The sequence below is a fragment of the Maylandia zebra genome, linkage group LG5 (assembly GCF_041146795.1).
Source record: "Maylandia zebra isolate NMK-2024a linkage group LG5, Mzebra_GT3a, whole genome shotgun sequence".
NCBI classification, from domain to species: Eukaryota; Metazoa; Chordata; class Actinopteri; order Cichliformes; family Cichlidae; genus Maylandia; species Maylandia zebra.
Genome location: NC_135171.1, coordinates 26,686,639 through 26,703,863, shown reverse-complemented (window position 1 = coordinate 26,703,863; position 17,225 = coordinate 26,686,639). Strand labels below are relative to the sequence as shown.

At 38.5% G+C, this 17,225-nt stretch overlaps 1 protein-coding gene across 1 annotated transcript; it reads left to right on the top strand.

The window, feature by feature from the left end:
- The first annotated feature begins 942 nt into the window (after positions 1 to 942).
- camkva (CaM kinase-like vesicle-associated a) lies at positions 943 to 17,117 on the top strand. Its single transcript, XM_004548698.4, has 11 exons — positions 943 to 1,201; positions 8,932 to 9,068; positions 9,801 to 9,932; positions 11,170 to 11,244; positions 11,381 to 11,519; positions 11,671 to 11,791; positions 11,898 to 11,973; positions 12,093 to 12,229; positions 14,420 to 14,498; positions 14,609 to 14,696; positions 15,729 to 17,117. Exons 2-11 carry the CDS (start codon positions 8,974 to 8,976, stop codon positions 16,008 to 16,010), a joined length of 1,224 nt encoding a protein of 407 aa, XP_004548755.2. The 5' UTR covers positions 943 to 1,201; positions 8,932 to 8,973; the 3' UTR covers positions 16,011 to 17,117.
- The last annotated feature ends 108 nt before the right edge of the window (positions 17,118 to 17,225 follow it).

Sequence of the window (17,225 nt, the reverse complement as noted above, 5' to 3'; positions counted from 1 at the left end):
TCATGTAATCACCTCTTCAGAGGCTTGAGTGAGCCCTGTACCAGTATCAGCTCAAGAGATGAAAAACAAAACTGTGCTTGGTGATCCTTTTTTTTTCTTGCACAGGTTAATTTTTATGTTGTGTAGCAGCTCTGGATAAGGGATACAGTTAATGTACTAAACTAATCTTGTGTTACTCACTTTACTGCCAGTTGTTTCCCAAAGATACTTTGGACTGGCATTCTTGTACTCCCTGGCTTTCGGTTTGATCTGACAATCGAGCTGCATGGACATAAACCTTCAATCCAGTTCATCACAGCAAATTAAAAGGCATCAGAAATCAATACACTTTAATAAGTTGGTAAAAATAGATATGAATGCGCTCTGTGGAGAAATAAAGGAGAAAGCATGTTGCCTCCTAGTCAGTTGCTTAACATAGCAGGTGGTTTTTAACATGAGTATAGGCTATACTCTGGAAAATATATTGGAAAATATATCATAGACAGCTTGCAGTTTTTGTGAAGTTGAAGGTACTGCCCTAGTCTCGTTGATACATGATGGAATTGTGCTGCTTGTGTTTGAGATGTTTTCCAGTCAAACATCTTGCAGGATTACTTGATCTTTGATGATGGTACTTTATCTATGTATCTTCCTGCAACTCTAATTTCATGACTAAATATGCTGTTATTTGGTTAACCACAAGGTGTACTGAAAGTTCACCCTAAAGGTAGGCTGCACCCTTCTTTCTTCAGGGATGAAAGAAATCTAATGAAAGGAAATGGCCATTTAAAATGGAATTACTTCCAGTCTTCCTCGTGGAAGTAGCAACGAGATTTTCGTTCTATTAAAAAAGAAGCTTTTTTTTTTCCTGTTCCTCCAAGCCCCATTTTGAGACATCTCCCTAAATATACTTTGCTTTCAAAACATAATTGATGCAGTGGTGCACGTATATAGTGCTCCAAACACTGCTACACAGTGGGTCGCACTCGCGCGCACACACGCTTCCCCTCCTTTCTGCATCATAGTCCGCGGTTACCATCAAACGTTCACGTAATACTCCCGTGAATACGCTGACTTGTTGGAAACGCTCGAGTATCTTATATCTCTGTGATAGCACGCTGGGACATCAGTGGATGCATCCAAAGAAAAGTGAAGCCGCAGTCAAATACTCGAATATTACGCAAAGACTTGGATTACCGAGTACCAGTTGACTTCGTTGAAGGTAAGTGAGTACAGTTTGCGTAATTTGGATTAGTGTCATAAGACTGCAAAACACTGAAAACAAAAACGATAAGTGAAATTGTTGAGGGATGTTCTCCGAGGTTTATTTATTCAGTAACGCGAATGACCGTCTTTGATACCAAAACACAACACAGCCGAGATGTTTTGAAAACTTTTGGAGGAATTAAACATTTTGGTAGGAATAGCAGACATTCTCACGTGATTTCAGAAAACAGCAGGATCGGTGACATCGGACGAACCTGTGCTAAGCGCATTTTTTGAGCTATGCATAAACTGTTAAACCTGCATGAGCTACTGGGCTGTCAGTGTATTCCTATAGGAAGACTAATAACGGTGAAATCGGTTTTGCTGCCGATGGCAAGTTTGCATATACTCTTCATTATCATAACTTAATTCAAAATCTAAAATTTTGAAGCGGTAGTTCATAGACTTGCTCAAACTGCGCTCCAGATTTACATAAGGCGTCTTCTCCCTGCACTCAGACTGCAGTACTTCTTCAGTTCACATTTTAACAGTCTCGCGGTGTCCATGCCTCCTTGTCATTATTTGTCATCTTTTCACAGCCAGCGAGCTTACAATCCCCACTTACTTTGGCCACCACTTCTTACACCCCAGAAGGAGGGAGAGTGCTTTGACGTTTTGAACACTTTCCCAGAAGAAGCACAACAGTCCAAGTGACTGTCTCCTAGAATAAACCATTTTTAAAAAAGAAAGCCATAAGGGTGCCCTTGTATACCTGTAGTGGCTCTTGAAAGGATTGCAGTGACGTGTCATTTTAGTCATTACGGATTTGGATCAATTACACAGCATTAAAGGAGTGGGAATTTGTAATTAGCGCACAGAAGTTTGGAAAACCTGGTGCAGAAAACAAGAGACTTGATACAATGATACAGTGATAAGAGATGCTGTGTTTAAATGCAGAATTTGGAAATGCATATTAGAATGTGCATGTATGAATATCCAGTATTTACATATATTTACAAACAGAGATGTAGACACACCACACTCTGCTTTGGTGGTTCTTCTTTCCAAGAAACAGTAAAAGATTCATCACTGAGAAGAGTGTGGAAAGGGCTTACCTGAAGAGATCTGTGGTTTTCAGTTCATGTAGCAAGCTATACACTGAATTTAATATTTCTATGCAGTGGTGCATTCCAGTAGGTTAAAGTAGCTGTCTGATAACTGGGTCATACACCGCTCTGGTATAGTGTCAGAGTATTGTGGTGAACAAGCTTCAGTATCTTTCTCGATTAATTACCTCGGTTAATATTTTTGAAGTTTCGTTCTGTAAACTCTTTTAATAGAGTTTCGGTCACATGAAGTGGCAGTGGTTTTGGGGAGTAATGCCAGTGAGAGCACAGAGAGCTGTTCTGTACAGACGGTGCCACAATGCATACTGTAGCTCTTGGAAACCATGGCAACAAAACAACATCAGAAGAAAGTGGTAAGATGAGCCAGTGATGCTTCAGAAAAGAGTTGAATGGTACGAGTCAGTGCATTGCACAAGCAAGCACAAAAAAGGACTGATTCATACTCAACAATTTTCTCCACCTCACTGGACCTGCCGTTCGAGGAGGGGTGGGGTTGGGTGGGTTGGGACAAAACAAACACTTTTCTTTCGCCTGTGTTCATTTCTGCCTTAATGTGTCGGAAAATGAAAAATGTAAATGTGTGCTTTGCATTCACAGCTAGCAAGAGGGACATTTTAATCATAAATGAAGCATTACAAGCTATAAAATTTGGCTCAGATATTATCACTGCCATCTGCCCCCTGTCACCAAGCAGTTTCCTTTGAAGAGCCTCAGCTGTGGCCAAATCCACAGCTCTGGCCTGCTGCCACTGTCTCACATGGCTTTGACAAACAATCCAATTCCAAAATAGCAGCAAGAAACATTTATTTAAAAATGAATATATAAATAAATAAGGAATAAATAAGGACGCTTGTAGTCATGTCTGTAAAATGTCACGGGCAAACCTAACAACAAAAGCACAGTAAAAGAAAAAAAAATGTTCTCCAGACCCCCCCAAAAAAAGGTTTATGTTCTTCCAAACTGCCTTCAGAGGTTGTCAGTTGTTACCTCCTACACAAACACACCCATTACATTGTGAAGTATGCGTACTAGTGGTCTACTAGAACATAAAACAAGTAAACAAGGCAACGACAGTAAATAGTATCCGTAAAATGAACGTCTGCTTTGGGGAAAATCGGTACGCATCATCCAGTTTCCATCACAGTTGTTCAACATGACTCAGCATATCAATTATGCTGCTTAGAAGACCAAAAGAGACAAAGCTTTATTACAGTGAAACAACATGCAGTTATAAGATGGATTATAAATACAATGTCACTGCAGGAACATTGAACATATAATGTCTTAGTATTTTAGGGTTTATTAGATAATAGTTTATTTAATAAAGCAAAATGAGTGAAGCATAAAAACACATGAAATTACTTCATGTACATATTCATGATGCCAATTCATTAAATTACAAAAAAAAAAAGACAATTGCAAGCTGAAATCAGTAAATTCATGAAATCTAATTTTTATTTAGGATGTTTTTAAAATTAAAATTTATAAACTTCTGGCATTGTGTTGAACTCAGTATTTTAACACATAAAATAAAATATCCAAATCTTTTCCACCCAGCTCCACAGTCATACTTTTTTTTACTTACTGAATGCAGATGATGGTTATTATTTTTAGCCATATTTAAACTTAACACGTTCATGCCATTCAGGCACTGCAGCCTAGGTGAGACTGCTTAAAAACACTGATTATTTTAAAATTCTGATACATTGCTGTCATTTTTAACTGCTAGAATATAATGCATAATGCAAATTTCCAGGCTTTTTTTTCTTCTCAAACTCACATCAGCATGAGCAGAACAAAAACGCAGACATGCCTCATCCCTCAAAGATTTTATTTTGAATCATAATAGTCCCCTAAGGTTAGGCAGTGTTGTGCAACTGCTGGAACGCAATGTGAAAAAGTGCCATCCATCCTCATTAATCTTATTCTTCAAAATTAGACCGGTGGTAGGCAGCTGAGATGTGCCCTAGGATGATATTTACAGACAAAGGCTTATATTTTAGTACCCTTTGTGGCAGGACCATGTCCAGTTGGTAATGTGTTCCAGATGTATGTAATTTATTTTCCTTAATAAAGGGTCAGTGGGAGCATTATGCGACTGCAGCTCTATGGCTCAGTGTACTCACAGTTTCATTTTTGTAACATACATACATTTCATCCCACTGTCACTATCAATAAAACAAATGCAACTCCAGCTAGTGAATAACAACAACAAAGTCAATGAAAAGGACAGAGACCTAAACACAAATTGCTTCTTGGTTTCTTGTCAGATATTATACATCACATTCAAGTTCAGGGGGATCATTTTTTCTTTTTCTTTATACATTTTTGACCTTTTTGTTCACTTTTGTTTAAATCCCATTTCAGCATAGAAATGGGAGTTTTTTGTGTTTGGTTTCTAATGTTGCAAAACCTCTGTAAAAAAAAAGATGTCTATTCAAACCCCACGCATCACGACTGTCAGCTTTGTAGGCTGTATATTAAAGTTGTTATTACTGAAAACAAAATAACCTGAGCTACTACTTTATGCTACCAATCAGCAGCTGGACAGTGACATCTTTTTTTTAATTTTTTATTAATTTGTTTTCTAATCACACCGTTCTGCCTTTGTCATTATTCACCAAGGGTGTCGCTAGTTATATTTTTCTTTTTTTAAGTTGAGCTCAGCGACTTAATTTGAGACATAATTTACATCCCCATTACTGAAGAGCACTTCATTCAGCTCTTTCAAAAAGCATAGATAAAAGACCCCTGACTCAGCAATAGTCAAGTGTCTTCTATCTTTTTTTTTCTGTCTTCTGCTGAAGAACTGCTTCTTATCTCAAAGATTGCTTTGAAAGGGGAAAAACATGTGCACACAAAATTCTGCCCAACTTGTCATATTTCTGTTTATTGTTTGCTGAGCCGTCCTGTGACTCAAGCTTATGAGAACAGGTGTAGGGATCTGTGATTCATTGTGAGGTCTGATAATTGTATTAACTGGTCTGACATCCGCCTTACCTTCTAATTCTGCTTGGCATTCATGATATTGTCTGTCTTTCTGCGGTAGCTATTGTCTGTGTGGTGAGAAACAGAGGCCATGAGATAAAATGCGTGTTTCTTAAAACTCTGGTCAGACCTTACTAAATATGCTTGCGGCCTAGTTTTTGTTCAAGCCCTTTTATAAGTGAGGGTAAATAAGATCATGAATTCTGGTTGAATAAACACAAACAATGAAAGCAAAATGTGTGCGTTTGTGTCCTCACGTACGTAGTATGTTTTCTTCCGTTGGTCTAAATGAGCCTTACAGGACTGGTGTATGTATAATGAAAAGAAATTATTCTGATACCCAGACAACAGAGTTGTATCAATCTGAGTGAGAGAAAATGCTAATGGTGAGTCTGGGTATTATTCTTGTCAGATTGATGCAGAGGATGTGATTTAGCTTGGGCATATCTTTCAAACGCTCCCATACTCTAGAAGTGAAAGCTCGCCCCTTTAGGACAGAGGAGAGCCACGCTGTTGTGTTCTGCATTTTCACCAGGCAAATGGTAAACTGAAGTATGGAATTGTTTAGGCTAGAGCTCTGCAGGAGGAGATGGATCGCGTGCTTTTAGTTTGCAGCACTCTCGGTCTTTCACTCACCCCTCAGGAAACATCTCCTGCTTGTGCACACTGAAGAAAAAACACAACCTTGAGTAAAGTCTGGGATGGACTTAAATAACAAAAAAGTAATGGCTGAAAAGAAGAGACTTGATCCCTTTGGCTACTCCAAGTTGACCCCCACCTTCACTTTAGCGTGCTCAAAATAAAAGTGGCCTGTTTGTAGTCAAAGAGTGGGTGGATTACTTTTTACCACATAAGTAACAGTGACTTAGAAATGCTGGTAACTTGCATAATGTGTCCGCATTCCTATTCACACACAATTACATAGCTCTTAAATTAATAATAGTTGTACTGTAACTACCTACTGCATTGCTTACCCTAGTACTAATGATATGAACCTCATGCGTCAAAGATTTTACAGTACATACAGGTAGAGATAGAAGATGTGTAAAAAATGCAATAAAGGTCATCTGCTGAAGTCTAATAAAGGATGCTGCATTTTAGAATTGTTATCAATTTGTTTACTGAAAGAGCACTTTGCAAACACAAAATCCAAGCGATAAAGAAGTTGGAAACTGTGTCTTTCCACTAAACCACTAAATAGCCTTATGGTGACATATTAACCTGACTTGTGTCATTTCTTAGATTGCTTAAAAAGAAGCTAAAATTTGGAATATCGCTAGAAAAGATAAGGCGTTCAGATACTGCAGCGTCACTATCTCCCATAGATGTCTTTGGAGAGTCTCCTTGAGAACATTTGGTCACCTATACCATCCCAGTGTCTTCGACTCGAGGGTGCTATCTTGATTCACAATTACTCTTAAGCAATACATTGTTAAAAAGTGCACTGAAAGAACATCTTCTTAAAATATGTTACACCTTGCTGTACTACAGATATTACTGGATGCAGCAGCCGGGAGAAATCTTTATCTCTGGTCTTGACTGAGGCTATCACTCAACACCTCAGTCAGAATTTTTGTACTCCCACTCTTCTGCACTGGCTGCTACTTCCATTGTAAGGCCTGCCAAAAAAATAGTCTGTTATCCACACACAGATCCTATGTCATCAGTAATTTTAGCTGGCAGTTGTGGACTTGTTCAGCCGCATCAGCTCAGGTTATCAGAATTTAAAGTTATGTGTAATTTCAAAGCAAAGTTTGAGTTCTAACCTAGAATTGAAACCAGAAGCCCAGCTGGTAAACACTTTGACCACCAGCTGCTTGCACTGATCTCACAAGACAGAAAGTCTCTAAGCAAAGTAGATAACTAATTCAAAGCAAAGGCGAGACACAAAATGCCGTTGCTCTGAGAACACGTTATAGCAAATGATCCAGTGTTAGATCACTTTGTGTCCATAAAAGTGCTCCAATTTTCATGATGAAAAAAAAGCAGCGGGGTTATGTAGCCAGGCTGTGAAATTGGCATAGAAACCTGTTAGAGGAATTCATGTGGGTGAATTTAATTTATTGGGCTTTTTGTGGCATACAGTTGGAAATGTCATCCTGCATGCAGTCATTTATCCTACAGTTAAGGATTTATGTTGTTATGTATTTGTAAGCTCTGTTATTTTGGTCATTAGAGAGACCAGTGCACTCAAAGTGTTTTGTATTTATGAAAGCTGTAGGTTATTTATGATGTATGATTGACATATTTAGTAAAAGTTTTTTCCCATATACTGAAAATTCTCATATTTATGTTGTTTATCTTACAACATATCGAGATTTGTGTTATAGAAAATTAATTGGTGGTTCAGAACCTGGGATTTCTGCAGAACTGAGTTAAATAAAACCTGCATGAAAATACACTGGCAACCTGTCCAGGCTGTACCCAGGATTTCAGCTTTTCACTCTTTCGTCCTGTAACATCTCTGATGGGCTCCAATCAGTCAATCGCCACCCATGCATGGATGGATGGATCACATACATGATGTGTGTGGAAGCTGTTGTTCACGGAACATGGAGAACTAATACACATTGTTGGAACCTGTCAGTGTTTTGACTCAAACCATAAAATCGCTGTATAAATCACAGACTATATTATTAGAGTCTAAATTGTTTTACATTACTCTGTTGGTGTCCTTGGGAAGATTGACCAAAAAAGATAAGCATTTAATAAATTATCCTATGTGATTTCACATTTTCCAGCATTATAATATTTGTCTGACACACAGTTACGTATTCGAACGAAGGCACTGAACTTCTTTTTGGGAAGCCATGTGGCTTACACTGCATGTTATTCATTAGTTTTGTGATCATAAACTACCACTTATTTTGTTGTAGTACAGTACTTGGACAATAATATTATTCTCTAATAGATTTTCTCGTATATTTTCTTAATTCTTATAATTGAATTCTTCCTACTGGTTGACAGTGAACATGTACGGGTTTATATGTTAATATTGTGGTGTTTTCTCTTGTTATTTCAAAGCCAACAGGGCAACAGCTTTTCCAAATTTTAAGCAGTTTAGCATATACAAAAGCAGAAAAAATGTCAGCTGTTGCACAAGGTCAGATCCACCTGAATATTCTTTACTGCAGAAAACAGACAAATGAAAGCTGCTGCTCCTGCAGTACAGGGCTGACTCACTGCAGGATGGAAAGAAGCACGCTTGCCGGTCTCACTGAGTTCCCCGAAGAAGATTACTGAAATTTTTAATTTTTATGTTGTGTTTCTCTTGTGGTAATTTGAAATAATTTGCTCCCACAAGCTCAATTATGCCTGCCTAGTCTCAGATGTACAACCAAAAAGATTCCAGAGAAAGAGAGTTTTGCTTCCTGCAAATGTGTGCACTGATTTACTGCATTTACTCATTTAATGCTAAACGCATCGCTGAGAAACCATTCCTCCTATTTCTTTTAGGGTCATTAATGAAACAGTTTATTTCGTTCTCAAGTAATTTTTAGCACAGCTTTTAAAACTCGTGTGCAATAATGTTGTTTACAGTATTTAGCAAATACTATGTACTATGCCGTTATCTTTCAAAACAAAGCTATACTCATATGTTATCTCTTCACTTATTACCCATCGTTGGCAGGTTGTGTTGGCAAGATATTCCCCGGCTAGGGCACGAGCTGCCATGCCATTTGGCTGTTTGACACTCGGGGAGAAGAAGGATTACAACAGTCCCTCAGAGGTGACCGACAAGTATGACCTCGGACAAATTGTTAAATCGTGAGTAAATTTTTCCCTATCTGAATGCTGACAAGTGTGTACATAGTAGGGATGGACCGATCCGATATCGCGTATCGGTATCGCTCCGATACTGACGTAAATTACTGGATCGGATATCGGAGAGAAATAAAAAATGTAATCTGATCCATTAAATATCACAAAAGCACCTCACAAAATTTGCGACATGGCATAACTCAGCTCAGAACCTTAGCACGTCGGAGCAGTATGCCTCACGTGATAGAGCGGCTGTGGCGTGCGAGACCTGTCGGCGGTCTGATTGAGCATTTGGAGCCTCGCTACGTGCTGCCAAACCGGCATTTCATCTCCAAGAAAGTTATCCCAGAGAGAAGTAAAGCAAGTGTGTAAGTTCATCTCTGAATGTTTGTAAAGCATTCCCATGTTAAGCTTAACAACCGATATTTGGAGCGACTGCCTCTTCTCTCCCCTCCCTCTCCTGTTGCTACTTCAATCATGAAACTGATCAATGATCAGCTGATCAGCTTTTCTGTCGCGAGTCCGTCTCTCTTGTTTGTTTTTGGCCCACAAACAGTTTTATTCATTAAAAAAATACACTGTATCGGATTCATATCAGTATCGGCAGATATCCAAATTTATGATATCGGTATCTGTATCGGACATAAAAAAGTGGTATCATGCCATCTCTAGTACAGACTTCTGAGGAATTTCACTCATAATATGATATATGTTTGCTTTTTTTCCATATTGACACAGAGAGGAGTTTTGTGAGATATTCCGGGCGAAGGACCGGAACACCTTAAAGATGTACACATGCAAAAAGTTCCACAAAAAGGATGGAAGGAAAGTCAGGAAAGCTGCCAAGAATGAGATTAAGATCTTGAAGATGTAAGTAAAGTATGGCGCTGCTCATTTCAGAGCTTTAGGGGTGTGGAAGCCACCTGGCAGTGAAGCAAAGCTGATGTGAAATGACCATTTATCTCTGAGTTCAGCCAAAAATATCAAAAAGGGGGCATTGTGGTGAAAAAGCCAAAATATTCAAGTTTGGTATATTGCAAAAGTGACAAACAGAGTAAAGTCAAGTAAAGTCAGATTGCAAGTTTCATACATATTTGTTTTTGCTTAAAGGACAAGTCCGGTGATGTTCAAAATTTACTTACCATCTACCAAGCTGAGAAGTAAACTCCTTAATTTATCCTTTTAATATATATTTATTTTGCAGCCAAATTATGACTTATGCCTTTTTAACATATTGAAAATCTGCTAAAAAAAAAAAAAAGAAAAGAAAAAGAAGAAGAAGAAGAAAAAGAGAGATCAGTGAGCATAACTATTGCAGTAGATGGCATGGCATTACCATAAACATGGGTTTATCCCACATGGACTGCTTTCGTAAATGTTTATTAGAGCACAAGAGGTGCAGCTTAAATCTAGTGTTTACTGATGAGTAAAAAAACAAAACTACTGCTCATCACTTTAAAAAAATAAAATAAAAGTAGTGTGTTAGCTGTGCTTTAAGATGAGGTCTTCATTAGTGACAAATGGGTATTGGACCTGACAAAATTAGAACTAAAAACATTTTTGGTCAGGATTTTTTCATTGGGTCTCCCACCATTCTTATCCTGTAAAACGTTATTTTTAAAAGCCTGAGATTCTATGACACGTAACATTCGGTGGGCCTATTGTGATGTCTAAGGACTCAATTGTCACATTTGCATGAAAAATAATACATAATAAAGGTCAACATACCAGCAACTGACAAGAAATTATAATAACAATCAGCATACTTGGTCCCAAATCAGTTTAATAAGGAATTCATTAGATGTTGATTATTTATGAACCCAGAACTGACATATTATTGTGGTGATTTGTCATTGCTTGACTAAGGCCTGCACTGTTTTAGTTGGTGTTCTAAAAATTCACCCTCTGATGAGCTAGACCGTGGTGATGCCATGCTGGCAGTTTTTGACGTAATGGAAAAAACTGCCTGTTGCAGTTACACAGCTTTACCTTGTTTTATGCTCTTGTTTTACAGAGTACCACTGAGATTTTGTTATCCTTTCTGACTCAGTTATTTCTCATGTAACCTCACCTACGTCACTGCATCTTTCTCCTGTTCCCTTCAAAGGGTAAAACATCACAACATCCTTCAGCTGGTTGATGCCTTCGAAACAAAGAAAGAGTACTTTATTTTCCTGGAGCTGTGAGTAGTTTTGGGGCATTTGTTGCTCACTGTACCTCTTCAACTCTCACAAAAGAAACGATTTATTGAATCTGTGAAATGTTTTAGAGTATTATCAAAAAGTGACGTATTAAATCTAGGTGTCCTTTTTTGCCAGTGCTACAGGCAGAGAGGTCTTTGACTGGATCTTAGATCAAGGCTACTACTCAGAGAGGGACACCAGCAATGTTATGAGGCAGGTGTTGGAAGCTGTAGCTTACCTGCACTCTCTGAAAATCGTCCACAGAAACCTTAAGGTATTGCACTGCTGACACCTAGTGAAAAACAACAGCATGTCATCACTGGCCAAATAAATTACTGTATGCAGGGACCACCTTGTAATAAGGTTGCATTCATTAAGATCATATGCTTTCTATGATACAAACAAACTTTCATTTCCTTAACCAGCTGGAGAACTTGGTCTACTTTAATCGCTTGAAGCACTCCAAAATTGTTATCAGCGACTTCCAGTTGGCAAAACTGGAAAATGGACTCATTAAAGATCCATGTGGGACTCCTGAATATCTTGGTGAGTAAAATCAGTTCAGATCAATAAAATTCATCTTGTACTGCTTTAGTTTTTAACTATAAAGTGCATCCCTGCCAAAATACTTAAAACCTGTTTTTGCTGCTAGCCCCTGAAGTGGTGGCGAGACAGAGATATGGAAGACCTGTGGACTGCTGGGCCATAGGTGTGATCATGTATATACTGTAAGTGGCTCATAATGTGCTTAGAGTATCTTGTATTACAAGTTTTGTTTTGTTTTCTTAAGTTAGAGTTTTGTGGAAGAAAGTCTTATTCTTTTATCCTCATTTTTCTACCTCATTAGTTTGTCTGGGAACCCTCCTTTTTATGATGATGCTGAAGAAGATGACTCTGATAATCGTGATAAGAATCTTTTCCTAAAGATTTTGTCAGGGGATTATGAATTTGATTCCCCATACTGGGATGATATTTCAGACTCTGGTAAGAGACACTCAATGTATTTGACTGTACAACCTTGTTTATAAAATTTTAAAAAAAAAGTTGAGATGCTGTGTAAAATGTAGGAAAAAAAACAGAATGCAAACAAAAAACCAAACAAAAAATCCTGTATGTTCTCACTTAGGGATCAGGACCATTATTTACCTCAGCCTCAGACAGCAGCAGGCATATACAGTGGGGCAAAAAAGTATTTAGTCAGCCACCGATTGTGCAAGTTCCCCCACTTAAAATGATGACAGAGGTCAGTAATTTGCACCAGAGGTACACTTCAACTGTGAGAGACAGAATGTGAAAAAAAAATCCATGAATCCACATGGTAGGATTTGTAAAGAATTTATTCGTAAATCAGGGTGGAAAATAAGTATTTGGTCACCTCAAACAAGGAAAATCTCTGGCTCTCACAGACCTGTAACGTCTTCTGTAAGAAGCTTTTCTGTCCCCCACTCGTTACCTGTATGAATGGCACCTGTTTGAACTCATCATCTGTATAAAAGACACCTGTCCACAGCCTCAAACAGTCAGACTCCAAACGCCGCCATGGCCAAGACCAAAGAGCTTTCGAAGGACACCAGGAAAAGTATTGTAGACCTGCACCAGACTGGGAAGAGTGAATCTACAATAGGCAAGCAGCTTGGTGTGAAAAAATCAACTGTGGGAGCAATCATCTGAAAATGGAAGACATACAAGACCACTGATAATCTCCCTCGATCTGGGGCTCCACGCAAGATCTCATCCCGTGGGGTCAAAATGATCATGAGAACGGTGAGCAAAGATCCCAGAACCACACGGGGGGACCCGGTGAATGACCTGCAGAGAGCTGGGACCAAAGTAACAAAGGTCACCATCAGTAACACACTACAACGGCAGGGAATCAAATCCCGCAGTGCCAGACGTGTTCCGCTGCTGAAGCCAGTGCATGTCCAGGCCCGTCTGAAGTTTGCCAGAGAGCACATGGATGATACAGCAGAGGATTGGGAGAATGTCATGTGGTCAGATGAAACCAAAGTAGAACTTTTTGGTATAAACTCAACTCGTCGTGTTTGGAGGAAGAAGAATACTGAGTTGCATCCCAAGAACACCATACCTACTGTGAAGCATGGGGGTGGAAACATCATGCTATGGGGCTGTTTTTGTGCCAAGGGGACAGGACGACTGATCCGTGTTAAGGACAGAATGAATGGGGCCATGTATCGTGAGATTTTGAGCCAAAACCTCCTTCCATCAGTGAGAACTTTGAAGATGAAACGAGGCTGGGTCTTCCAACATGACAATGATCCAAAACACACCGCCCGGGCAACAAAGGAGTGGCTCCGTAAGAAGCATTTGAAAGTCCTGGAGTGGCCTAGCCAGTCTCCAGACCTCAACCCCATAGAAAATCTGTGGCGGGAGTTGAAAGTCCGTGTTGCTTGGCGACAGCCCCAAAACATCACTGCTCTCGAGAAGATCTGCATGGAGGAATGGGCCAAAATACCAGCTACTGTGTGTGCAAACCTGGTAAAGACCTATAGTAAACGTTTGACCTCTGTTATTGCCAACAAAGGTTATGTTACAAAGTATTGAGTTGTATTTTTGTTATTGACCAAATACTTATTTTCCACCCTGATTTACGAATAAATTCTTTACAAATCCTACCATGTGGATTCATGGATTTTTTTTTTTACATTCTCACTCTCACAGTTGAAGTGTACCTCTGGTGCAAATTACTGACCTCTGTCATCATTTTAGGTGGGGGAACTTGCACAATCGGTGGCTGACTAAATACTTTTTTGCCCCACTGTATATGCAAACCTCAAAACTCAGCACTGTCTAAATATTTTTGAACATACTGCCATAAAGATGTTAGACAATGGACAGAATCCAGCAGTGTGACTCTGTACTAAAAGAGTCAGTAGCAATCACATGACTCGAATCAGACTAGTTTACTACAGCTGTCTCAAACTGCTACATCCGGCTGGTCTCTCTAAAACACATCCTGAGTTGAGATGTTCAGGTCATCTGCACTCAAGTGATATGTAAACCATATGAATTCACACAACTCCTTATCTTTTTTGGAAACAAGGTTGCATGTATGTGTGTCTGCAATAGGCAGATTGCAAATGATGTGTCCAAGGTATAAATATTTTTTTATATTATTTCTTGTTTGTTTGTTTATTTTATTTGTATTTTTTACAGCCAAAAGCTTAGTGGCATCTTTAATGGAAGTGGACCAAGATCAGCGATTGACGGCACAAGAAGCCATAGCCCATGAATGGTAAAGAACCAAAATCAAATGTAAACAGTACCATGAATACAAGTTAAATTATGAAGTTGATGAATAGATTGGCACTGGAGGAAAATCTCTCTTTTGTTACTTATTTTCAGGATTTCTGGCAATGCTGCCTCAGATAAGAACATCAAGGATGGCGTTTGTGCACAAATTGAAAAGAACTTTGCCAAAGCCAAGTGGAAGGTAGTCCTTCATATGAAGTATACATCATTAAATTAATGCTGTAATGTAATTACATAATTAATGTAATGTTTAGTGTATTACATACATACGTTATATTCAGTTGTGGCCCAGGATCCAACTAGCAGGCTATATCTAGTTGTATAAATTGTCTAAAACATATTTCTTTATCCATAAAATGACTCTTATTTGACTCTGTTTCTTAGAATAGACACACTTTGATGGTACCTGCTTGCTTTCAAACTGTTGGTTGTAGCATTTAAATAATGCTCAGTTGGTACCAAGGGGCCCAAAGTGCCAAGAAAATTACCGCAGACTGTTAAACCACCAACGGCAACCTGAATTGTTTACACAAGGAAGAATGCTTTAATGTTGTTTACACAAAATTATGAACCTACAATCAAACAGGCCACTTTTTCCTAATCTTCTATTGTCCAATGTTGATAAGCCTTGTGAAAAATGTATCCTCGGTTTCCTGTTTTTAGCTGAGCGGCGTGGCACATGGTGTGGTCTTCAGCTGCTCTGTAGCCCATGTCGTTCAAGTTTTGATGTGCATTCAAGACTTGAGTTACTGGTTCCCAGTATTGCTCAGTGGATCAGAATCAGAATGGCATTTATTCCAAAGTTTGTACACAAATTAGGGATATTTTTTGGTGTCATGGTCCAAAAAAAGGGTTCGACAAATAGAATACAATATAGATTATATGTTTTATATGATTTATATTACATGATTATATATTATGTCTTATATTGTATTATAAATACACACAATATAAATATATATAAAGTACCTACAGATATTAGAATACATCTTGTATGTAGGTAGAGCACAATGCACAAAAGGATATTGCCTACATGTCTAAATACATGAAGATACTGTCATGTGATTGATTTTTGCATTAATGAGTAGTTGAACAGTTGTGCCTAATGAAGTGGCTAGTGAAGTTGCCAATGATGAGCACAAGTGAAAAGATGGACTAATGTATTTCCTTGTATGTAATCATCTTATATGAACTACATTTTCGTTACTCACAGAAAGCTGTTAGAGTGACTACTCTCATGAAGAGACTTCGAGCATCTGAGCAGGGCGATTCTGGGGCCACGGGGGCTCCAGCTGACCCCAACGCACCAAGCGGTGCTCCTGCTCCTCCAGCAGGTGGCAGCGACGGCGTTGCCGCCAACATGAAAGGTGGTTGCAGCGAAAAGGCTCCGGAAACACAGACTGCACTCTCCCTGCTCAGTGCAGCCAGACAGGAAGAGCAGGCAAGGTGCAATGGTGATGTTCCTCAAATGTTGCCACAGAGAAAAGGAGACTAGGCCTCAGTCAAACACGTAAGGAGGAGCAACAATCCCATGTGCAGTACAGCCAATAAATCTGGCATCATGATATTGTGTCTTTGCCGTCTAAGTTTACCCCCAGTTTGCAGAATTAATCCACAACAACTCACTTTCATCCTTTTGCATTATGTAATGACTAGTCTTTTCAATAGTGTTCGCCACTCTCCCTTGTTTTGTTGCAAAGTAGGTCTTCTGTTGTGTTTGTTTTCCTTGAGAACTATAAAAAACTCACAGCGTAGTTTAGTGAAATTAACTCAACTTTATTCAACCTGCCACTGTATATAGATATATTTGTCTTTGTTTTGGCAAATTGCTACTTTAGCTTCAGAACTTAAAATCCTGAGTTTATATCTTGTGGCCTAAAATTATGAGTTGGTAATTTAACGATACTAAGGTTTATTTCAAAATAAATATATAGAGTTGTATTTAAAAGTCTCTCCAAAATAGACAGCAACACACCATCTCACAAGTAATTGAATATAAAACTAAAAGTCCAAATAATTATTTTTCAGCCGTCTTAAAGATTTCAAACTTGTACAATATGAGTGGTATTCAAATATTTTATAAAATACAGTGGATTCAATTTGACACCATGACTACTACCGGGCAACTTTTGACAACTTAGAATTTTAAGGCATAAGAAAGCATATGTTTTAAGTTAAAGTGCCTTAATATTTGTTGCAGTCATGTACGAATATGTTTCAAGAGGAACAACTTGATTACATATGCTTACTAAGTTCATTGAAATGTTTTAGCTGTTTTATTTGCGCCTCCGTTTAGAGTCTTTAGCCGCTGTATTGATAATTGTGTTCCGTCCTCTTTGACACTTCATTTAAAACACTGAAAACTAGATGTAGAGCATTCTGTGTGGAGTGATGTTTTAGTTGTTATTGTGTTGTAACTCGTAGCTAGTAAAACTCAGAGTTTATGGCAGAGTCCATATTCTGTACGACTATGTATATTTGAATTGTATGTGTATACATGTGTATTTTTTTTAATTGTGTGTATTTGGCAACCTTTAGCTGAGCTAACAAGTTGCTACAATGCTTGTGAATGAATAAAATGAGCAATACTCCTGTTGCTGAAACAAGCTGACATTCTTCTGAAGTTGCCCTTCACTTACATGATACAGTATTTGATATTTGATTGTGTTGTTATGTTTTGCTTTGTTTCTCAATTAGTATAAGAATCCAT